This window comes from Engraulis encrasicolus, chromosome 10 (genome assembly GCF_034702125.1).
Source record: "Engraulis encrasicolus isolate BLACKSEA-1 chromosome 10, IST_EnEncr_1.0, whole genome shotgun sequence".
NCBI lineage: Eukaryota > Metazoa > Chordata > Actinopteri > Clupeiformes > Engraulidae > Engraulis > Engraulis encrasicolus.
The window spans coordinates 30,157,164-30,180,518 of NC_085866.1; the positions used below are offsets into that span (position 1 = coordinate 30,157,164).

At 41.9% G+C, this 23,355-nt stretch overlaps 1 protein-coding gene and 2 long non-coding RNA genes across 4 annotated transcripts in view; 2 read left to right on the plus strand and 1 right to left on the minus strand.

Annotated features, from left to right (window-relative positions):
* The window catches only part of LOC134456187 (neurotensin receptor type 1-like), a 99,610-nt gene that overhangs the window by 35,903 nt on the left and 40,352 nt on the right, over nt 1–23,355 (minus strand). Inside the window, exon 2 of the mRNA XM_063207581.1 lies at nt 22,762–22,963. Coding sequence (XP_063063651.1) covers nt 22,762–22,963 — 202 coding nt within the window. The remainder of the gene's footprint in view (nt 1–22,761; nt 22,964–23,355) is intronic.
* On the plus strand, nt 80–3,721 carry LOC134456935 (uncharacterized). The gene is made up of 5 exons (XR_010036389.1): nt 80–131; nt 589–694; nt 1,227–1,325; nt 2,317–2,397; nt 2,587–3,721. It is a non-coding gene; the product is annotated as an uncharacterized LOC134456935 (long non-coding RNA).
* On the plus strand, nt 9,796–13,394 carry LOC134456186 (uncharacterized). Of its 2 annotated transcripts, XR_010036249.1 has the most exons (6): nt 9,796–10,062; nt 10,513–10,591; nt 10,696–10,805; nt 11,031–11,135; nt 11,729–11,994; nt 12,425–13,391. It is a non-coding gene; the product is annotated as an uncharacterized LOC134456186 (long non-coding RNA). The 2 variants fall into 2 exon arrangements; XR_010036248.1 differs by having other exon boundaries at nt 11,729–13,394.

The window sequence follows — 23,355 nt, forward strand, 5'->3', positions numbered from 1 at the left end:
TATATATATATAAATAGATATATATTCTATATTTACTGCCTACCCTACCATACCCTTCACTGCACGTCACTGTCAGACAGGGACATCAGCCTTCTCTTGGGAATAGGCCAGATATGCCAGAACAAGAAATGGTAAGTCTATCACTACATAAGATCCATAACAAAATACTCCTAGTTAAATCTTAAATGTGACCTGGTGGCATTATTGCGTGAATGCTTATGTTGAACACTTAATAAATAAGATCCTCAAGTGTGTAGAGTTCGTTATTTATTTACATTTTCCTCAGCATAACTGTACAGCTGACACCACTGCCTTCTGTATCATAACAAAGCCTGTCACTTCCACGTTTCGTTCTTCTTATGTGACCGAAGTCACTGGCTACTGCACCAGAGAGGGTCTCTGCACTCATTGCTGGTCCTATGATGCCATCTATTGGCGAAAACGTGCAACAGCATAATTAAACTAAAAGACAACTTCTGACAGGACAACAAAAAGACAGGGAGTGAGAATAAGGGAATAACAAAAAGACAAAAATGGGGGTCCACTACACTTGCATACCTGATTGTGATGCTGTCACTCATTTTCTAGTCTATATCTTGGACTGAAAAAGGATGCTTTGCCCCTGCGGTTGTGAAGAGGATGCTGTGGAGGTGGCAGCATGAACGTGTCACACAGACATTGGCTAAACTACTCGGTAGGTACAACGAAATAAAAGAAACCACCCCCTCAACCCTGTTTATGCTGCACTGTACCTATTATAACCAGTTTTTATATAGACCATTATTTGAAATACTACGAGAGCCTTGCTGTTAGGATACTGTACAGCAGGGATGGGCAACTGGAGGCTCGGGCGCAGGACAGTTTTTAACCCCCCTATAAATCAATAGTGTAAGCATTCAGGTATAAATAAAGAAAAAGTGAAGTATCCTTTTGTAAATTCAAGTGCGTGGTGATGTGGCCCACTGATTGTGGTAATTAAAAATGTTGGCCCACCTTATAATGAAAGTTGCCCACCCCTGCTGTACAGCCTACATCACTTGTACATGTCCTTACCAAATAGGACACTAGCTAGCTAAATGTAACTAATATGGCATTGTGAAAGTTGTATGCCGAAATGTAAACCATAATATTAAATTGTGATGGACAGAATTCAACCAACATATTACATTGTGAATGTAGTTGCACAGTGATACTGAGACCGACTTATTCCTGTCTTTATTTGCCAGGCTTCTACACTTGCCCTCAGAGTTCACATATGGTGAAGTGCACAGGTGTCCAGTCAGGTTCAGACTGATGCTGGTAACAAGAGGAAAACATGCTAATTGGTAAGTGAGATCCCTGCTCAACAAAAATCCACACAGCACAACAAGTAAGCCTAGTTTGTGGTATCAAATGTAAAATGGAAGTTTCATCAAAAAGTTGTAGAACACATCTGAATAAATTGCAGGCCATCAAAGTTGTGAATGGGCAGGGAAAACACAACCAGTAGGCTTATGAATTACTTTGACTCAGCACAGCGATGCGATGCTACCATTCCTTGGGAATATGACACAGAGGTCTACTATTCCATTGTAAATATTGACTGGAAATGTTCATGTTTCAACTGTTTAAAAACATTGGACTCAGGGGAAAAAAATCTCTAGGTGTATATAAGTGAAAGCCCACCTTTGCCATTGTGACACAGCACACAAGTATACACTGCACACAACGAAATTGCATTTTATGCCTCACCTGTGCAAGGGTGCAGCCTACATTGGCATCCCAAGGGAGCAGTATGTTGCAGTGTGGCGGGAAGGTACCATACTTGGGGTACCTCAGTCATGGAGGATGGTGGAGAGAGCACTGGTTAATTACTCCCTCCACCAACCTGGCGGGCTGGGAGATGAACCAGCAACCTTTGGGTTGTTCAGCCCTGGGCTACAGGACACCCTAACCGCTTACCAATGACTGCCCCACTTATCCTTGACTGTATAAAAAATACCACAGAGTAGCGAGTACACTTTTAAATTAAAAGGGTCAATATAGATGATAGACTTTTCATCCACAGGCAGGTAAGGCCTATATTGAAGGCAGCCAGCTTCAAAACAGACCCCACCTTCTCTTTGTCACCTGAATATAACTTAATTGTATTGCAAATGTCATTCCTAAGATTCATTTACAAAATGTGTTTTATTTCATGTGAAGCTGCATAACATTGAAATTATGTCGGGGGGCCCGGTGAAACGGCCCTTGAGACATAGGTTCCCCACCCCTGCTGTAGGAAGAGCCTGTAGACGGTGACACTTCAGACATTTGACTTTCTAGCTCTTGTCACAGGTCAGTCCATGAGCCCACGTCTTCAGGTCATGGGCCTGAGAAGAATCTACCGTTACAGGGGTCAGAAGAGATCCTCAAACTGTAAGTTAATCTCATGATGCTTTTTAACATAAACATTTGACACTCACTCTCACCACAGGTCAGTTCATGAGCCTCACTGGATACTTTTATAATATATGTGCAGCTGTGTGTCAATGGTTGGTATGCAGTGTCGCTGTTTTTTTTTTACATTTTATGTACTGTTTGTCTCTTGTTTCTGTGCTGTTTCAGATGCTGACATTACTACCCCTGTACTTCAACCCCTCTGCTGCCACTGGGTCCTCAACGAGAAAATAAACTGATTCCCCCCCCCCCAATCCATTCCTTTTTCCACCGTCACATCACACCATGCCTATGCACATTAACACCACCAATGAGCCTAGAAAACTAGGACAACAGTGAGGATGAATTTAGAAACCGCTTCCACGTATTGTACTATTTCTGAAAAAGCATTGGTATTGGCCTTCTATCTCCACGTAGCCATATCAAAAAACCTGCCTAAAAAAAAATCAATTTTGTCGTGTTTCCGCTTAAAAAGGAATTTAGAAACCGCTTCCACGTATTGTACTATTTCTGAAAAAGCATTGGTATTGGCCTTCTATCTCCATGTAGCCATATCAAAAAACCTGCCTCAAAAAAAAAAACAATTTTGTCGTGTTTCCGCTTAAAAAGGAGAACAAAATATCCACATGTAAAATTATCCTGCTACGTGGAAATGGCACCTTACTAAATAAATAACAACTGCATAGTTATTCTGTTCAATTTATGAGTAACTATGTAAATTATGATTAACTTTTTGGCTGATATGGGACACTGCATGAAAAGAGGAATTTGTGGATGAGTTTTGCACCTTAAATTGCCTCATACCTCAAGCCACAGCATTTGCGGCTCCCCCATGCCCCCCTCCCATCCCCTTCTTAGAAGAGCCTTTAATATGTAAATGCCAGTGATCAGGTCGGGAGCTGCCCCAGTCAATTTCAAGTGGGGTGGGGTGGGGTGAGGTCAGGTGGGTGGGAGGGAGTGGGGGGTCGGCAGGCCTGTTTCTAGGATTTTGGGGTCCCTAGGCAACGGGATTGTTGGGGGCCCAAGGGCATTTTTTGGCCTTTTACTAAAATGTGTGTGTCTGTGTGTGTGTATGTTTTTTCACGCTGCCCAGTGGTGTTTTTCAGAATCACTAACCATTAAACCAGGGGTAGGGAACCTATGTCTCGAGGGCCCTTGAGGCGGTTTTATCCGGCCCCTGATATCATTATAATGTTTTGCAACTTCACATGAAATAGGCCTATGACATATTTTGCAGGCCTAAAGGAATCTTAGAAATTACATTTCCAATGCAATTAAGTTATATTCAGGGGACCTAGAAAAGGTGGGGACTGTTTTAAAGGTGTGGACTGTTTTAAAGGTGTCTACCTTTAAAGATGTCTATATGTCTATATAGGCCTAAAGGTGTCTATATAGGCCTAAATTTTATGGGGAAATCCTGATTTGTGTTCATAGTACGGCCCCCGGAGGATTTTATGACCATGGTAGGAATTTGAAGTGGCCCCTCGAATGAAAAAGGTTCCCCACCCCTGCATAAACCTTTCTACTAGCCACAGCTTTGCTGTCAGTACATTTTATTATGATACTATAAGCTCAGAAATTAAGTTGATCAAACAATTCGATCTGTGCTATAAACATTTAAATGAACCTACAGAATAGGCTATCAAAATAGAATCATCTGAATGATTTTTCTTGGACATAGGCCTACATTTTGAAGTGACCCTTCGAATTAAAAAGGTTCCTCTGCTGCTTTTGAGGAAAAACATCAATGTGCTTGGCCACTCTGTTTTTTTTTAAATGGTATTCTGAACTAAAGCAAGGATTGTTTAAAGATCGCCTCTCAACGTAATTTAATTAATATTGCCGTGTTCCCAATTGTTATTGAATGTGTTACGCGTTGGTCCTGTTTTAAAAAACGTTCTGGTTGCTTTGTTTCAAGACGTTTTTGCAAGCTGGCAAGGTGGCTTGTGGAGAAACGAGAGAGTGTTCCGTGTTTCTCCTGGAAATGCGTCTCTGATTGGCTCACTCCTCCTGCTCTCAAAGAAACGCGTCTCTGATTGGCTCAGTCCTCCAGCCTTGGGAGAGAATGTAATGGGAAACAGAGTCGCCACTTCCCCGGATGGTACTGCACTATAGGGGCGCCAACGGAGGCGTGCAGGCTCCATTCAGGGCTGTGCTCTTTCGACAGCGACCCCTAGGCGAGCTGTAGGCACGGAGCAACCGGAGTGAGCAGGCTTTATGTATGAGGCTTTGTGCTGTGTGTGTACCTGAGAGTAGCAACCAGCTGATAGCTACGCTAAGCTATGTTTCGGACCACCAGACGTTGCTTGTTTTGAAAACAAGCAGAAAAAAATTACTCGACATGTTTTTAGATAAATGGGTCGATATAAACCTTTGTGGGCAACGCCTTCTTTCGACGTGACGAAACACAGAAAGGCTTTCGTGATTCGCTCGTTTCTCTGCATTATTGATGTAAATTGGGAAACACCGGGAAACACAGCCAGGAGAGTTGACGCACCGCTATGAGAGCCTTGCAAGTGAGTTTAACTTGGGTGGACCGTCCGATCTTCGAAAGGAGTGAGTAAAACTGAGTTTTATCGGAAGTTGGCCTTTAAGTTAGTTGAAAATAGGAGTAGCATCCAACTGCAGTTTGCAGAAGTGGGCAGGTCTGGATTTCTGAGATCCTGCCCCTCCCATTTTGGATCTCGCCCCTCCTATTTTTCCTATTATAGTAGTCTGTACAGACCCACACCATCCCGACGTCCACCCTATTTGAGAATTTGCGCCAAATGTCTTCTACGGCGAATGCATAGTCTAGGCACACTACTGATGACTCTTATAGCTGCTTTGGACAATAATAATGCCTATGTAGGCTAATTGCGGTGTGAAGTGGTTTGTATTAGGCCTATGTCTCGTCGTTGGTTAAGTAAATATAGCCTACTAAACACTGGACATAGAATCATTCGTCAATCATGATAGCGCACCACATTTGAGAAATGGACCCAAATTATCTGGCGAATGCAGTAGGCTTATTCTATGCACACAGCTTGTATCGTGTCTCGTCGTTTAAAGTGTTAAGTAAATAGGCCTATAGGCCTATTTAGACCTACTAAACACTGGACATAGAATCATCCATCAATAGCGAATGCGTTACCCTGTATTCTACGGAGATTTTGTCGTGTCTCGTCGTTTGGAGTGTTAAGTAAATAGGCCTACATTTACTAAACACTGGGCATAGAATCATTCATCAATAATAGTGAATGCGTAGTTGGCTACACTGTAGGCCTATTCTATGCACACAGCTTGTATCATGTCTCGTCGTTTGGAGTGCTAATTAAATATATTTAGCCTACTAAATATATTTAATTTTCATTTTCATTTTCATTTTCATTTAATTTTCATTTTTCATTTTTGAACATACTTGGACCACTCTGGTCGACATTGAGCTCGCGCTGATACATTGGGCTCGCGTTACTGAGAACGATTCCTGATTGACGCTCCCAACGCAGGACGCTCCCCTGTCGGCTCGCTCCCACTAGCCAGACTATCGGTCCCACCGCCATATAACGGAGCTAGTTATCTTTTTGATGTTAGTTTTTTTGTTTCTAACCCTAACCCTAACCTTGACCCTAAACCTAACCCTAAATTGCTTGTATGTGGCAGTGTATGATAATACGTGAAATATAATCGGGTGGGACTACACGTCCGGGAGTGATAGAAACACCTGGGACTGCACGTCCGGGAGCGATCTCAGTTGGGAGTGTCCATCTACCACCGTTTCAAAGTAGCATGGAACTAAATTATATCCCACCTTTGACTTGATTTTACGCCGGTGGGTCTTGGAACCCCTGTGTGACTGCCTAGGTTTCAGGATAGAGAAAGTAAAACAAAAATCATTGAGTAAAATCGATGGGGGACAAAAACGTCGCTACTTGAGGAAAAATAGCATTACTACAGGGATGTTAGCTACTCGATACATAGTAGTGACGCTACGACCAAGCTACTAGAGAATGTAATTAAATGAGTCGCTTCGCTACTGCCCAGCACTGAAAACCAACATACCCAGACGGCACACCAGTCTTTCCAACGTCGCCTATGCATTTTTGCCGCTGTAAAATACATTGGCAAGGCGTTAGTTCATCAGCGAATTACCGGGCAGACGTGAAAAATGAGCAGTGCCCAGAATCTAGTTGATGAGCTAACGCAATAGCATGCTAACGGTAGCCTTTGTCTATCTTTAGGCAGGGGAAAGGCAACTGAGAACGAGCAATGTCAAACAATTTACCATCAACAAGTATACTTAACATATTCACCGTTTCACCACAGCATTTTGTCATTACGATGCTCGCAAGTCATCAGAATTTACTAGCGTACAGCAGCAACTAGTGTAGTCACATTGAGGGGACTTGAGCTACCAGCTATGTAAAACGGCTGTGCCATAACTTAGCAATGGCGGATCTGTGTTCAGAGGAGCTATTCAATCGCTCTTGAGTACTGAAACTTTAAACCACAGTTGAGTAAAATGTACTTACATGTATATGACGCCCATTTTCCGTTGGTATGTGAGGAACTTTTCCCCCATATCGCCAAGAAACTTGTAAACCACACAGACAACGCGAGGTTCTGTTCAATCAGGAAGGTGATGTTGACCGTAGAGGTGTGTCGTTCATGAACGATCCGTTTTTTTGAACGGCTCTCAGAAGTGAACGATGGGAACCGGATCACAGCGGGGGGAGCCACTCGACCGTTATTGCGTTCATTTTTCATTCATTTTAAGCACGTGACCTCGCCCAGAGTAATTGCGTTTGGGAAAAAACACAATTGTTTGCCTCAAAGAGAGGCAAAAACGGTCTTTAGAAGCAGGAGAATAATCAGTTGTTGTTTGGACAACATTACCTTGAGGAGGAGTCAAAACATTACATTTTTAACACTGAATAAATAATTTAAAAAAGAGCCAAAAGAGCCAGTTTTTTGAACGGCTCTTTGAAAGGAACGAGCCACTAAGATCCGGATCCCGAAAAAGAGCCATAAATCCCATCTCTAGTTGACCGCGGCTGATGGCTTCTTTGTGGCTTGTGTGTGGAAGGAATTCGCATTGTGCCAATTAGTTTTACTGCCACCTAAAGGCTTGGTGTAGAACTAATTTAACCAGAGACGGTCTATTTTCCAAGTATGTTCAACTGCAGTGTGCAGGGCGGGGGGCAGGTCTGGATCACATCTCCCTCCTCCCCCCTGAGCACATCTTCCTCCTCCCCCCTGAGCACATCGAGTGCCTCCCCCTTGTCATTCAGCGGCAGCGCTAAGCTTCTAGCCTACATGGGAAGAAAAATAGCTCTGGAAGTCACTGCACCGTGCAGAGCAGAGACGCAGAGTTTTCACAAATAAAATCGTAGATCCACTCTCTCTACTCCACTAATGTATAATGGTTTGGTGAGTGTAGGAAACACGAGCGGGGAGCTTTGAGTGAACCGCGCGATGAACAGCACGCGACCCTGTTTAGTATAATTTATTAATCCCGAGGGAAATTAATATAAGCTATTATTATTATTATTATTAGCTAATATAAGCTACATGTAGTATTTGTTAACGCATGGGTCTAATTTGAATTAATAGGCCTATTAAGTGTCTCTTCTTAGTATCTTAGTTTGAAGACCAGATATTTGGTGCCAGTTTCTAAAATTCGAAAGATGGGTAGGCTACTACAAGAAAACTAAAGTAGGCAGTAAAACGCCTGTGCAGTGGCGAATTAGGCTACTCCATGTGTGATCCGCTCGAAATTAAACATAGGCCTACCCATCATTGAAAAGCATGAGCACATTCTTCAAAGTCCCAAAGCCTGGATGCTGTCGCCACAATCTCTTTAGGATTGGGGACTGGACTCTGAGCAGGCCATTGCAGTAGCCTTTGGTAGGCCTATCCTTCGTGCATCTGCCCCGCTTCCAAACTGACACCCTGACACATTTAGCATTAACCTTTTGTTTTTAACCGTCTAACAGCGCTTAACATTATCATTAAATCAATGGAACCTAAAGCAGTTGCAGAGACCGTTTCAATCTTCTCCTTTACTATGAAAGAGAAAGTAAGGTCAAGGACAAATTATTCTATGTAAATGGAAATAAACACTCATGCAATTGGAACGTGGAAAATGAAAATTAAATATATTTAGTAGGCTAAATATATTTAATTAGCACTCCAAACGACGAGACATGATACAAGCTGTGTGCATAGAATAGGCCTACAGTGTAGCCAACTACGCATTCACTATTATTGATGAATGATTCTATGCCCAGTGTTTAGTAAATGTAGGCCTATTTACTTAACACTCCAAACGACGAGACACGATACAATCTGCGTAGAATACGCATTCGCTATTGATGAATGATTCTATGTCCAGTGTTTAGTAGGTCTAAATAGGCCTATAGGCCTATTTACTTAACACTTTAAACGACGAGACACGATAACAAGCTGTGTGCATAGAATAAGCCTACTGCATTCGCCAGATAATTTGGGTCCATTTCTCAAATATGGTGCGCTATTATGATTGACGAATGATTCTATGTCCAGTGTTTAGTAGGCTATATTTACTTAACCAACGACGAGACATAATACAAACCAAGCTTCACACCGCAATTAGCCTACATACTAGGCATTATTATTGTCCAAAGCAGCTAAGAGTCATCAATGTAGGCCTATGCTGGTGTGCTACACTTGGGCCTACCGCCATCGAATATCCTATTACGATTGATGAATGATTCTATGTCCAGTGTTTAGTAAATACATTTATTTAGCACTCCAAACGACGAGACACGATACAAGCTGTGTGCATAGAATAGTGTGCCTAGACTATGCATTCGCCGGAGAAGACATTTGGCGCAAATTCTCAAATAGGGTGACGTCGGGATGGTGTGGGACTGTACAGACTACTATAATAGGAAAAATGGGAGGGGCGAGATCCAAAATGGGAGGGGCGGGATCTCAGAAATCCAGACCTGCCCACTTCTGCAAACTGCAGTTGGATGCTACTCGAGTGGTCAAGTTGAGCACGCCACCCCGAAATCAATGTGAAATACCCTGCCATTTGCAAACAGTAGGCAACCTGTCCTTAAAAAGTATGGGTCCTCAAAACAGCACTTGTTGCACAAATATGTGTAGATGGCCTCTTCAAGAAATTTAAATTATGTATGGTCACTTTTTCTTATTGTTTCACGTGGAGGTCTACTGACCTTGTCTAAATAATGTAGGCTAGTTTATGTCCATGTATTATATTAGGACCCAAGGTTAATGGGTTATTCTATTTACCATGTTTTCACAGGCTGCTGTCTCATAATATGGCGAAGACGAGTCACCTGAAGGCCTAACTCGCCATAAGAATGTAAGATTAACTTCTTTGTGACCAATATGACTTGCTCATTGATACATGTCAATATGAGGTGCATGGCAAAGTATTTAATTTATTTGTCTCGCTTCTAGGAGCTGTAGAAACAACAGGGTGTTCTTTTTCAGGGTATTCTTTTTTATAGAACTGGACAGGTCATTTATTCGTTATCCTTGTTTTTGAAGTGTCCTGCAGGATGCTGTGTCCTGCAATCCTGTGTACTGTGCTACAGACGCATGTGGAGGTCAACCCAAAATGGGCACAGTCTCACCGCAGAAGAGTGAAAGAGGGTAAGCTTAACCTATAGCCTACGTCAGGGTCGGGGAACGTTTCTCATTCGAAGGGCCGCTTCAAATTCATCCGAGGGGCCGTAAAAGTCCTCCAAGGGCCGTACTATGAACACAAACCAGGATTTTCCCTTTCACTTTAGGCCTATATTGAAGGCAGCCACATTTAAACAAACACCACCTTCTTCAGGTTCCCTGAATATAACTTAATTGTATTGCAAATGTATTTTCTAAGATTCCATTACAAAATATGTCATATTTCATGTGAAGCTGAATAGCATTAAAATTATATCGGGGGGCCAGATAAAACTGCCTCAAGGGTCGCAAACGGCCCTAGAGACATAGGTTCCCCCACCCCTGGCCTACATTGTCAATATGACTTGTGCTACTTTATAGATAAGTAATCAATGCTGTGCATTGCTATGTTTTGATTTATTTTCTTACATCCTACAGATCCTGGCAGGGAGACGGTAGTGTCCTGCAGAATGGTGATGGGCCAATCTTACAAGAGACCACAGAAAACTGATATAGTGTAAGATTATCCCTGTTGGGCTCAATAGGTCTTGCTTATTGACATATTTGCTATGTCAATATGAGGTGCATGGTTAAGTATTTATTTATTTGTCTCGCTTCTAGGAACTATAGAAACAACAGTGCCTGCTGCAGTATAATGAGGACACCCTGAGCAGAGAGCTCCAATAGACCCAGGTCCAGTGTCTTGGCAGGGTGAAATGGCACTGATATGGGTATGTACTAATGTCAGTTAAAATGAATGAATGAATTAATTCTCATATCTGAATAATGTGAACACTGGATTTACCACACACACACACACACACACACCCTAGGCCTAGATGATTTGGACCCAAGGTTACTTTTACCACAGCTCTGGCACATCAATTTTCATTTGTTTAATAACTGGTCAGGTAATTTATTCATTCCCCTTGTTTGTTTTTTTGTTTTTTTTGTAGTGTCCTGCAGGATGCTGTGTCCTGCAATCCTGTGTGCTGTGCTACAGACGCGTGTGGAGGTCAACCCAAAATGGGCACAGTCTCACCACAGAAGAGTGAAAGAGGGTAAGCTTAACCTATAGCCTACGTCAGTGGTGGGGAACCTTTCTCATTCGAAGGGCCAATTCAAATTCATCCGAGGGGCCGTAAAAGTTCTCCAAGGGCCGTACTATGAACACAAACCAGGATTTTCCCCTTCACTTTAGACCTATATTGAAGGCAGCCACATTTAAACAAACACCACCTTCTTCAGCTTCCCTGAATTGTTAATATGTAAGTGTTGAGTGTTAATGTTAAAGGAACAGTCCACCATTTTTCACATATATGGAGTATTTACATGCATGAATGTGCATTTCATTTTGGTCTGTGTTTTCATTATCTAGTTTAACAGTATAGTATAGCGTTTCTCGTCTCCAGTTGGCCACAGCAGCTCCCATATGGCTCAGTTCTGATTGGCCAATTGGAGATGAGAAACGCAGGCGGGGGCAATATCGCCCTATTTTACGCAACATTGCGTTGGGGGCTATATCAAAGCTATTGAAAGTATTGTGTCATGTTCTGTCTGTAATTGACAAAAAATGAGATTGGAATTGACGACTGTATCAGCTGTCAGGTCATGTCTCAGGATTGTGTATTTAGTAGCTCCTCTCTTTTTGCAGCTTTAAAACTTAAGGCCACCGCTATGGAGGGAGCGGCTGCAACCGCCACCAGCGCAGCAGCTGCCCAACAAGCTCGACCCTCCGATTCCTCCACCTCCAGCTCCTCCACCTCCTCTTCAAGTGACTCGGAGCCAGAGAGGAAGAGAAAGAAGAGGAACAAGAGAGACAGGAAAAAGAGAGAGAAGAAGAGGAAGAAGGACAAGCACAGACAGACAGAAGGAGAGAACTTGCGAACACTTGCACCCTATTGCGGAGCTCGCCTTCAGGTGGGCACATGCAGAAAATTGAACAGCTTAATGATTAACAACGATTTTTAGAACCTGAACAAGGACTGCCTGCTTACCTTTTTTTTTTTCATCTTTTTGAAATATCTAGCAGGTCCCCCTTTCTTTTCAGTTGCTGTATCTCCTGCATGTGCCCACCTGATTCACACTGTGTGGCACAGTCCTTGGTGAAGTTAAATAAACTATCACCAGGAAGATATGTCTCCCTAATTTCCATGTAATCATCAGGGCTGACCGTTGCAAGCTCCGCAATAGGGGCTTGGTTGCAGATGGTATTTCTGTCGATCGGAATTTTTTTCGTACGCCGCCGTCTTGCTTAAACCCTTTCTCACCAGCCTGACCACCTCCATATAGCGGGGGGCTAGCGGGAGCTGTCTGTAAAATATCTGTATTTTGTTTGTATATTTTACAGTATCACCGCGGAAGGGCCTCTGCTACATGGCGAAGAAAAAAATAGGTCTTTGGCATTTTAGGGATAAGAAACGAGCGGAGGTGTCCCATCCTGTGGCTGGTGAGGAGAAGAGGACGGGAGAATCTTATCCCAATTGTGGTCAAGCATGTGCGTCCAGGAGCCACCCTGATCAGTGATGAGTGGCGAGCATACAGAGGCGCATTAGCTGCCATTGGCTACACTCACTTCACTGTTAACCATTCAAGATGGTTTGTTGATCCAAACAGTGGGGCCCATACACAGCACCTTGAGAGGGGTTACTGCCACACTTATTGTGTGTGTGTGTGTGTGTGTGTGTGTGTGTGTGTGTGTGTGTTACAATATGTGAAGGCCTATGACTTGCTTTCATAATAATAAAAAGTTATTGCTCTCTGTCTGGTGCTTTGATTGTATTTAAAAGTTCAGAAAATACACTACATCAAAATAGGCCTATGTAATGAGTTATGTGTTATAATGCTGTGACTTCACTTGGCGGGGGAGTTAATGATTGGGAAGGTTGTTAATGATTGATTAGTTGACTGTATAGAAATGGTTGATTACACACTTGTTTTCAGTATAGTAATCATGTGTTAAGTTAACACATGATTACTATACTGAAAACAAGTGTGTTAACCTATCATAATGTCATGGCTTTACTTAAGGTGGCCAAGAAAACGTGAATGAATATTGTAGTAATCATGAGCACACATGATCATGTAATGACTTTACTTGGGGTGGCAAAGACAACATGAATTCATAGTATACTACGATGTCAATGATATGTAATATATTAGGCTAAACATTAGGCTGGTCATTGGCTGATATAACCAGAAGGTATCAGATGCATGTGTGGGCACAATCACGTCACTGGGTAGTCTAAGTATGATTATCAGTTTTGAGAAGTGGTGACTTGGCGTTTGGCCTACCACAAGGGCCTATTAATATAATAGCCTAGCCTATATTTGGTTATGGTTTGAACTGAAATACGTTTATACACATTATAAAAAAGTAAGGTCATTGAAATCGTGAAAAAAAAACTGACTAAATGTGGAAGTCGTCGCTGCAGCGCCACAGAAACTCCTTCGGCTGGCTCCCTTCAGGGCTTTGGTGATGGCTGGCTAATGACCACACATCGGAACGAGAGACCCTAAATAAGCCGCTAAAAGAATGCAGATAGTGGGAAACGAAACGTTACATTAAGACGGGAGCAGGTAATAAGAATGAAACGTGACTCCCTGTGTTTGCGGGAAGGGGGTGTAGGCTACTATGATGGCCTGGAGAGGTTGCTTCAAGTCCGCAGGTGACGAAGGAAGTGTCGAACCCCCAGCTACGAACGCCACAGCCGCTGTTCCTGACAATGCTCTGTAGCTTCTCTGAAGTTGCCCATAGGGAGGGAAAGTAATCTCATCGCCCCCTGCTGGCAACGTTCCAACCCCCTGCAACAAATGAATGTTTTTTTTTCCTTGAAAAATTACATCTCGGCCCTGGCGACGAAGTAGAAGTAATGGCAGTCATATTATGGGCATGTTGGTCCGTTTTATCGAACCAGGTGGTAAAATGTTCGGTTTTTCACTGATCTGAGCTGATTTTAATATTCTTTAAAAAGCTAATACAGAACTACACTGACTGGCATGTGTGGCTTGTTTACTCCATGTAATTAGCATAGCCAAATTAGCATAGCCAAACATGAGCCAGAGAGGTGGTTACTCGTCACCACAGAAGCCATCATATCTACTAGAGAATTTAAAACCATACCAAAATGATCGCGTGTATATATGTGTAATAAGAAGACAATGTGGAACTCATAGGATTACAAGAATGTGAAGATATGCGAAGAACTTGCGTTCGTTCGCGTTCATTTGTTTCTCTGTGTTGTCAACGAGGCGCGAAGCACAGCATGCTGGGAGCTGTAGTCCGTTTCCGACCAGATTGGCACAATTTCTATTTTTCTTAAAAGGGCAAAAAATGACTTGAGATTTTCACAGGTAGTAGTTCATGCTATTGTGTACGCTGAAAAATGTGTCTGGTGTTATAGTTCCAAGTCATATCTTTGTGGGATTTTTTTAAAAACTTGTCTATGGGAGTTTCAATAGGATCACCCTGGTGTTTGGAACGTAACCGCTAGGATCGCTGTTTTCCACTTTCCCCCCGCCATAAGGTCTGGTTGAGATGACTGGCTCCACACGGTGAGGATTGTTATGCACATTGGCAATGGGCTGATTATTTCGGCTGGTCATAGTTCCACACTAGTAGCCTAAATGTAGGCTAGGCCAGGGTTTCCCAAACTGTGGTCCGTGCACCCCTGTGGTTGCGCAGCCTGCCATAAGGGGGTGCGCGAGCAGAATAGAGCAATGGTGAGAGTTTTTATACAGCATCAATGAACTTTAAGTAGTTTTTAATTGTACGGTGAATTGTATGCTGGAAGGGTCCATTTGAAGTGCAGTTTAACTCCAAGACTTGGAAAAGAGGATTATTCAAAACTGTGCATAATGTGCAGTGAATGTACAGTGAATCCATACTTGCGTGGCCATCAGCACACCAAAATATTCGCTAAGGGGGTGCGCGAGCCACAATGAAATCTACAAGGGGGTGCGCGGGTAAAAAAAGTTTGGGAACCGCTGGCCTAGGCTACCACCTTTATCCTGAGTGTCATTTAATGACTACAACATTATTCCATTATTGCTGGAGAGGCAACATTAACTAAGGTTGGATTCATGTATGACTGGGTTGATCTGACAGGATTTTCATCAGTCATGTTAATACATGATATGTTAACCTTGTAATTCACACCACGAATTTCCCTTTGATCTACCACATTTACTTAATGGTAAGTCCTCATCACTCATGTCATGACTCCTTATTAACTAATGATAGATTAAATATCACTATGTACATAAATCATGTGTTAATTCACCATAAATCATACATTACTTCCAACATTATTCCGTTATAATTCATGCACCATTATTGTAAAGTGTTACCGAGACTTCTGTCTAAGTCCTCAGTCACAGACTCCTGCATTAGGCCTACACGTACAGTAAAACACGCCAAATCATATTGTCCCAACAGCTTTGTTGAGATTGTTAGGTTGCAAGTTACAATCTCATATCAACATGATACTCCAGCACCCTCACCAGGGGCTGAAGGGCCTTTGAATAGGCCAACCTAACCCAGGGGTGGGCAATTATTTTTTTCAGAGGGCCACATTGGGTTTAGAATATTTACCGGAGGGCCAGATATTGCAGGTAAGTTGCCTATGCCGATAATAAAAAATATGTAATGTGCGCTGACATAACTTGTTGCCTTTCGCATTTATCAAGTTCTGCATATTGTGGTGAAATGTATTTATTGTAGGTGAACACAGTAGCATATGTCCTTGATTATTTTGGAACCCGCAAGACCCCTGTCTTGGGTAGCCATTTTAAGAATGTTGGTTGATAACATCCCTTTAGATCAGTGCTTCTCTAACTTTTTCAGACCGAGGACCACTTTATTCCCCCGAAAATGTTCAGTGGCCACCTGTCAACTGACATGAGAGTTGACGGGTGCTACAGTAATTTGACAATGCTAATTTCGATGCAGATCTTTTACTTTTTATTCACATTTACAAGCCTTGTTGTGGGGAAAATATGACTTCAGCTATGTTTGGCTTTGTAATAATGTTACAAATATAGTCTACTTCTAGCTTGTCTTGGAAAAGTAAATCCCCTCGCGGACCACCTGAGCTCTGTTACTGACCGCCAGTGGTCCCCAGACCACACTTTGAGAATCACTGCTTTAGATACAAGTTGTCCACCTTTGGAAAAAGTTATGCGGGCTGCATTTGGCCCCCAGGCCTTAGTTTGCCCATCTCTGACCTAACCTACATTACTCCAGGGACTGTAACCAATAGCCTTTACCTAATGTACATAACGGTAAGTCGCTCTGGACAACAAGCGTCAGCCAAACGGGATGCAATGTAATGTCAGGTCTGGATAATGCAGGAAAGCTTCACAGTACATTTCTTTCTTTCTTTCTTGTTTCCTTTCTTTTTGCATTTGTTTTTTGTGAAGCACATCGAGTTGCACCTGTATATGAAATAAATAAATGTGCCGTGCCTTGCCATAAAGCTCTTGTCACAGCATCTGGCTGCACCCACCACTACAGCCTCCGCTCACTCATTACACTCGGCTAACTACTCAGCCTGACGTCAACACAAGACTTTGGATGCATCTCTGACTAACAGCTGGACTTGGCAAAACATAAAGGCAAACAGACACGTGCGCACACACGCGCGTCCACACGTACACATACGCATACACACACAGAGACACAAAGATAAACACACCCACACAAAGATAAACACACAGAGACACAAGCACAAACATACACCTTGGCTGTATCCAAGCTGTGATTTTCTTGTTGAAAGAAATGGAAAATAATGACTCTACTCTCCTCATCGTGAAACAGTCACCACTTGTTTTTGTTGCCCAGAAGCAATGACGCATACAAAAACACAGACAAAGACATTGTGAAGACACTGCACTTAGCGAGTGAAAAATCATAAATCATAAATCAATTATAAAAGTAAATGAAAAGTAAAAGGGATGGGCTTCCACCAGTTTGTGTGTGTGTGTGTGTGTGTGTGTGTGTGTGTGTGTGTGTGTGTGTGTGTGTGCATGCTGCACCTGCTGTCTTGGCCCTTAAGATAGTGTCACCTATAAATATGGAGGTGAAGATAAAGTGTACAGGAAGATTTAGAGGGTGATGGGCACACACACACACACACAAACACACACACACACACACACACACACACACACACACACACACACACACAGCAGCCATTGGCTCTGTGCTTCTCACCCCTGTCGTCTAGCTACAAGCTCCCTGCTGTGCATCCACACTTCAGTGTAACTGCCTTCCAGACACTATGGGACTCTGCCTTTCACCATCCCTGGCAACCAGTGTTGCCAGATGTGTGTGCTTAAATCCCGCCAAAGATGGCAAATGAAAGCCAAGCAATACAAAATATAATTATTTTGTTGGGTAAAGTATTTATACATAAAACGATGGATTTAAAAAAGTTGAAATTAAGAGTCTTTAAAAATTATGTCAGATATTATTGTAAAATAGAGTGTATAATGGCTTGTGAAACAGGTAAAACAATGTATGCAGATAGGTGGTCTAAGATAAAACATGGAGAAGGATGGCTTTAGGTACCTTCATTTTTTTTTTTTCCTTTCTTCTTTTTTTCCCTTTCTGTTTAGTTCATAAATGTCTAAGGTATAATTTCTAAGCATATCAGCGCAAAAGTAAGTTATAATTCCTTCCTGGGATGGGGGCGGGGGTTTTGGGGGGGAGGGGGGGGGGGGGGGGTAGTAGTGTTGTTTAATTAATATATAGTTTGACGTGGTGGGGGACACTCAGATTGGTTTTCTTTATCCTTTTTTCTGTATCCTTTTATTATCCTTTATTGTATATTACATTTTGCTTTTAAAAGAAAAACGAAGACAAATAAAATTAAAAAATAAAAATAAAAAAGGAAGACAATATAGGTCCCCATAAGGGGGGTGGTGGTTGGGTTTAGAAAGAAAAAAAAAAAAAAAAATCGCGCCAAAGATGTGCTCACAAACCACCTGAGTCGCTAAATTCCGCCCAATCTCAACAAATTGCATTGATTTCTATGGGCATAAAACTGCAGAAAAAAACGCCAAATGGCCGATTTTTCCCGTTTTTATCCGCAGACGGCTATCCCAAGCAGCCCAATTGGGCGGGTAACTGCCCAATCTGGCAACACAGCTGGCAACCACAAACGAGTAAGCAGAGATGGTGCTGAGGGAAATCGAGAATTGCCACTATACTACGCTAATAGTAACATGCCATTTTTGGATCCGAAGAATGAGAGACTTTGTGGTCAGATTATCACACAAAATATGATGTATATGATGTGTTCACTTCAGAAGTCTTTTACTTTAAGAAAAAGTTTTTAAAAGATGAAAAGCTGACAGTTTTTTTATAGACCCCAAAGCACCAATATATATTTTTTAAATCCTCAAGGTTAATTCCAGAGGACAAGAAGAGATGTGTGCCCGCAATGCATTGGCAATGCACATTGGCATTGTTATTCACAATGGCAGTATTTTATTTACAGAAAACACTTGACCAGAGCGAAGAGTTTTTGCTGTACGTAACAGGACTTCTATCTGTAGTTTGCAGACATTTTGTCTGCTGTTCAAGGTCGAAAAATAAGTCCAGTTGCCTACAACCAGACTCGTTTGACTAAAAGGACCTTGATAAATTACAATCTTTACAGACAGTTGACCAGACCAGATTTTAGGAAATGATGAGAAGCTGGCAGGGTTTTTTGCGTTCCCCAAACATATTTTTTAATGGCAAATACGTATGGGCAGTCATGGGTAAGCGGGTAGGGTGTCAGACTTGTAGCCCAAAGGTTGCCGGTTTGACTCCCGACCCGCCAGGTTGGTGGGGGGAGTAATTAACCAGTGCTCTCCCCCATCCTCCTCCATGACTGAGGTACCCTGAGCATGGTACCGTCCCACCGCACTGCTCCCCATGGGGCGCCACTGAGGGCTGCCACCTTGCACGGGTGAGGCATAAATGCAATTTCGTTGTGTGCAGTGTTCTGTGGAGTGCTGTGTCACAATGAAAATGGGAGTTGGAGTTTCCCAATCACTTCGTTTTCATATATTTTTAAACCATGAGGTTCACTCTAGAGTAGAAGTCGGAAAATCTCATCCATTGGTCATTTGTCAAAAAAAAAAACCACTTGACCTAGGGCACTTTTTCTTGCAAAGTAGAAATGTCCTCATCTTGTAAACCACCTGGGGTTAAAGGGGAATAAATGCTGATGGCAGCATTTTAAAAGTGCTCAGGACTTCTCTTCAAAAACACATTAATATAATGTGAAACTTCCATCTCCACCTGCAGAGAATTTCTGCAGTCGGATTGCTGGCTGAACCGGAATGAATCTGACAGGGAATATGTTTACAGTGGTGCTCATATGTTTACATACCCCAGCAGAATATACGCTTTCTCTGCGATTTCTCACAAAATATGATTACACAAAACCTTTTTTTCACTCATGGCTAGTGACCGGCTTAAGATATTTATTAGCAATATTCTGTGTTTACCCTTTCAAAAGCATGATCACAACCCAAACTACCCAAATGACCCTGTTCAAAAGTTTACATACCCTAGTTTCTGATGCTGAATATGGCCCTGTTTAACATCAGGGACCGCTCTAAATTGTTTTTGGTAGTTGTGGATAAGGCTCTTAATGTTCTCAGATGACAAAACAGCACATTCTTCCTGGCAGAATGGTTGTTTCCTATAATATCTTTGGGTGTCTTGCTGGAACCTCACATTTGAGGTTTCCCCTGAGTGGCTCAATGATGTTGAGATCAGGAGAGTGAGATGGTCGCTCAAAAACCTTCATTTTATTCTTTCTGAAGCTAATGACGGGTTGATTTTGCTTTCTGTGTCGAAATATTGTCATGTTGGCACCGTTGGAATTTCAATTCAGAAATGCAATATGAGGAGTTTGGTTGGAATCAAGCCAATGGGCAAGGGAATCATTGCATTGCAATGATCATTGCAAGGGAAATTGTTCAGGAGGCATAGGACAACCAAAAAATAACTTCAGGTGAAGTATAGGACAACATGAAAAAATGTTTTAAACTGTACAGGAAAGAGGCACTTGAGGAAAGATGGGCTGTTGGGGGTTGCCAGGAGAAAGCCATTACCACAAAAATGCAAACATGTTATTTTGCATATGATACACCAAATAGCACAGTGAGAAGCATCAAAATGCCTGTGACAAAGTCATTTGGAAAAATGAGATCAATATGGAACTTTTTTTGGCCACTATTAACAGTACCATTTGGAGAACAGTCAATGGAGCCTATGATGAAAGTTACACCATACCCTTCTGTGAAACATGGTCATGGACCACTGATTTCATGGGGACATTTGAGTTACAAATGCATTATACTTTTGATCCATACTCGCAGAATGATGAATACATTGCCCTGTGAAAAATACTGAAGGAAACTTGACACACATCAGCCTTGAAACTGCACATGGTCCATTGTTTGGACATGCCAACATGACAATATTTCAACACAGAAAGCCAAATCAACCCGTCACTAGCTTCAGAAAGAATAAAATGAAGTTTTTGAGCGACCGTCTCACTCTCCTGATCTCAACATCATTGAGCCATTCAGGGGAAACCTCAAATGTGAGGTTCCAGCAAGACACCCAAAAATATGATAGGAAACAACCATTCTGCCAGGAAGAATGTGCTGTTTTGTCATCTGAGAACATTAAGAGCCTTATCCACAACTACCACAAACAATTTAGAGCGGTCCCTGATGTTAAACAGGGCCATATTCAGCATTAGAAACTAGGGTATGTAAACTTTTGAACAGGGTCATTTGGGTAGTTTGGGTTGTGATCATGCTTTTGAAAGAGTAAACACAGAATATTGCTAATAAATATCTTAAGCTAGTCACTAGCAATGAGTGAAAAAAAAGGTTTTGTGTAATCCTTCATATTTTGTGAGAAATCGCGAAGAAAGCGTTTATTCTGCTGGGGTATGTAAACATATGAGCACAACTGTATATATCTATTTTTTGGCTATTTATTTATTCATAGATGGATTGATTGACTGGTTTATTTATTTCTTTATTATCTTTTGCCCCCACCCTCCCTCTCCTTGCCCATGTTTCCTCCTTGACAGTAAAAAATGGCAATAACTAATTTCCCTTTTATCTTTTATGGTAATATGGTCTGCAAGTTGTTTTTAATAGGGTTCATATGGTTTTTATTTTAAAAATGTGATTATTATTTATATATATAGTATTATTTTTCAGGACAAGGACATGGGGGTTGAAGAAGTGTTTCAGGGCAGTATTGGTGCTTTTAATTTTCTTCACAACATCAGAGCATTTTCACTAGGTGGCCATCATACCAATTAGGCTGTGCCAAGTGTCTGTCTGTCGGTCTGTCTGTCTGTGATAGCAGATAGCACCATCACAGCACAACAGGACACAGAAAAACACTTTTTTTCCTGATCAGTAGACATTAAAGGCAGGCAAGGCAAGTCCATTTATTTTCATGTGTGTGTGTGTTTGTCTGTGTCTGTGTCTGTGTGCGTGCGAATGTACGTGTACCTGTATGTGTGTGCGTACATGTTGTACATGTGTGTGTGGAACTTAACCTGTGACTCCAACATCTAAGTAAAGCCAAAATAAGTAGTTTACATCTTTTTCCACACTGTGGCATAGCGAGTGTGTGTGTGTGTGTGTGTGTGTGTGTGTGTGTGTGTGTGTGTGTGTGTGTGTGTGTGTGTGTGTGTGTGTGTGTGTGTGTGTGTGGGTGGGAGACGTGACGCCTTGTTTTTTCGTAACATTGGTTAAAAACCTACAAAACTGTTATTTTCCTTTAAAAAACAAATGTCAATGAAAGAAGATGTGGTACTTAATGTTTCATATTAGTCTTAGATGAGAAGAAACATTTTTGTTAAGATTTATGTGAAGGTTTATATGTCAAATTTCCTGCGGTGTGACTGTAACATTAATGAAACAATATATAATAATATATATATAAATTAACCAACAACATTTTGAATAATGTATGAAGCATTTGGCATGATTGCATAAATGTTAACTTTAGATTAAGATATGTGAATGTGGAAAAAACTCAAGACAGTAATATTAACTACAAGTTCAATTTCGTAACACAAATTGCGTCCTGTGGGGTGACATGTATGTCAATGTTTGTGAATGGGCAGCTGCAAGGCCAACTACAAGGGTCTTAAAGACTGGCTCCTAACCAGTCAGTACCTCAGTTATTGGAGAGTGCTGTGGAAGTTTAAGGTGACTCTTAACCTCTTAATATGTCTTCATATTGCAATCTTTCTGTCACGCAATACTTAGGTTCATTTTATGGTGTCCTGTGGTGTGACTGCTCTTATAGGAGGAAAAAAAGTTTTTTTATTAATGAAAACACATATTAAGATTAAACATGATATCATTATCAAGTTAGCATGAGCTCAGATGTCAGTCATGTATACAAAAGGATTAAAATGGCCATAATGCAGTGAATTCCCTGTGGTGTGACTCCATTTTCCTGCGGTGTGACATGCCTATGCTATGTGTTGATGCAGGACACATTTTCCCAAAAATTCCACAGACCACTAAGTGCTTTATTTTTTTCTATTTTTTTCCAATTTTTATCCATCATTTTTTTCAGGAATTTGAAAAACTTTTTTTTTTTTTTGCGTTACGCCCTTAAACGTCAACCACCCGTGTACTCACGCAGCACCATGACTCCGTGGCGTAGCGACTGCGTGCGGTTGGGCTCCACGGCGACACTGAGCATGGTGGCGTTGCCCCCAACGATGCAGATGCGGTTGTCCTGAGCCGCCTCCTGGAACATCCGCAGCAGCTGGCTCGCTATCACGCCGTTCAGCACCGAGATCAATGTCATGGGAACCACAAACGACAAGAACGCATTCACCTGTACAGAGGACACATACAGTAGAGATTATCATACACTGCATAAACATAAACATACAGTGTAGTCTTATCATGCCTTTTAGCACAGAGATCAAAGTCATGGGAACCACAAACGTCAAGAACGCATTCACCTGTAATGAGGAAACATGCAGTAGAGATCATTACAGTGTCTCTAGGTGTGTCACTAGGTGTAGTCTATACTGGATGTATAGATGCAATCACGGTGTTCAACACAGAGATCAGCATCATGCGAAGGATGAATGACAAGAATGTATTCACTTGAAAAGAGAAAACCTAGTAGTCTGTCTACAGAACATGGCAAAACAAGAGGAGACATACAATACATACAGCATTACAGTAAATACTGCCCTACAGAAGCAACAGGTTGGATAT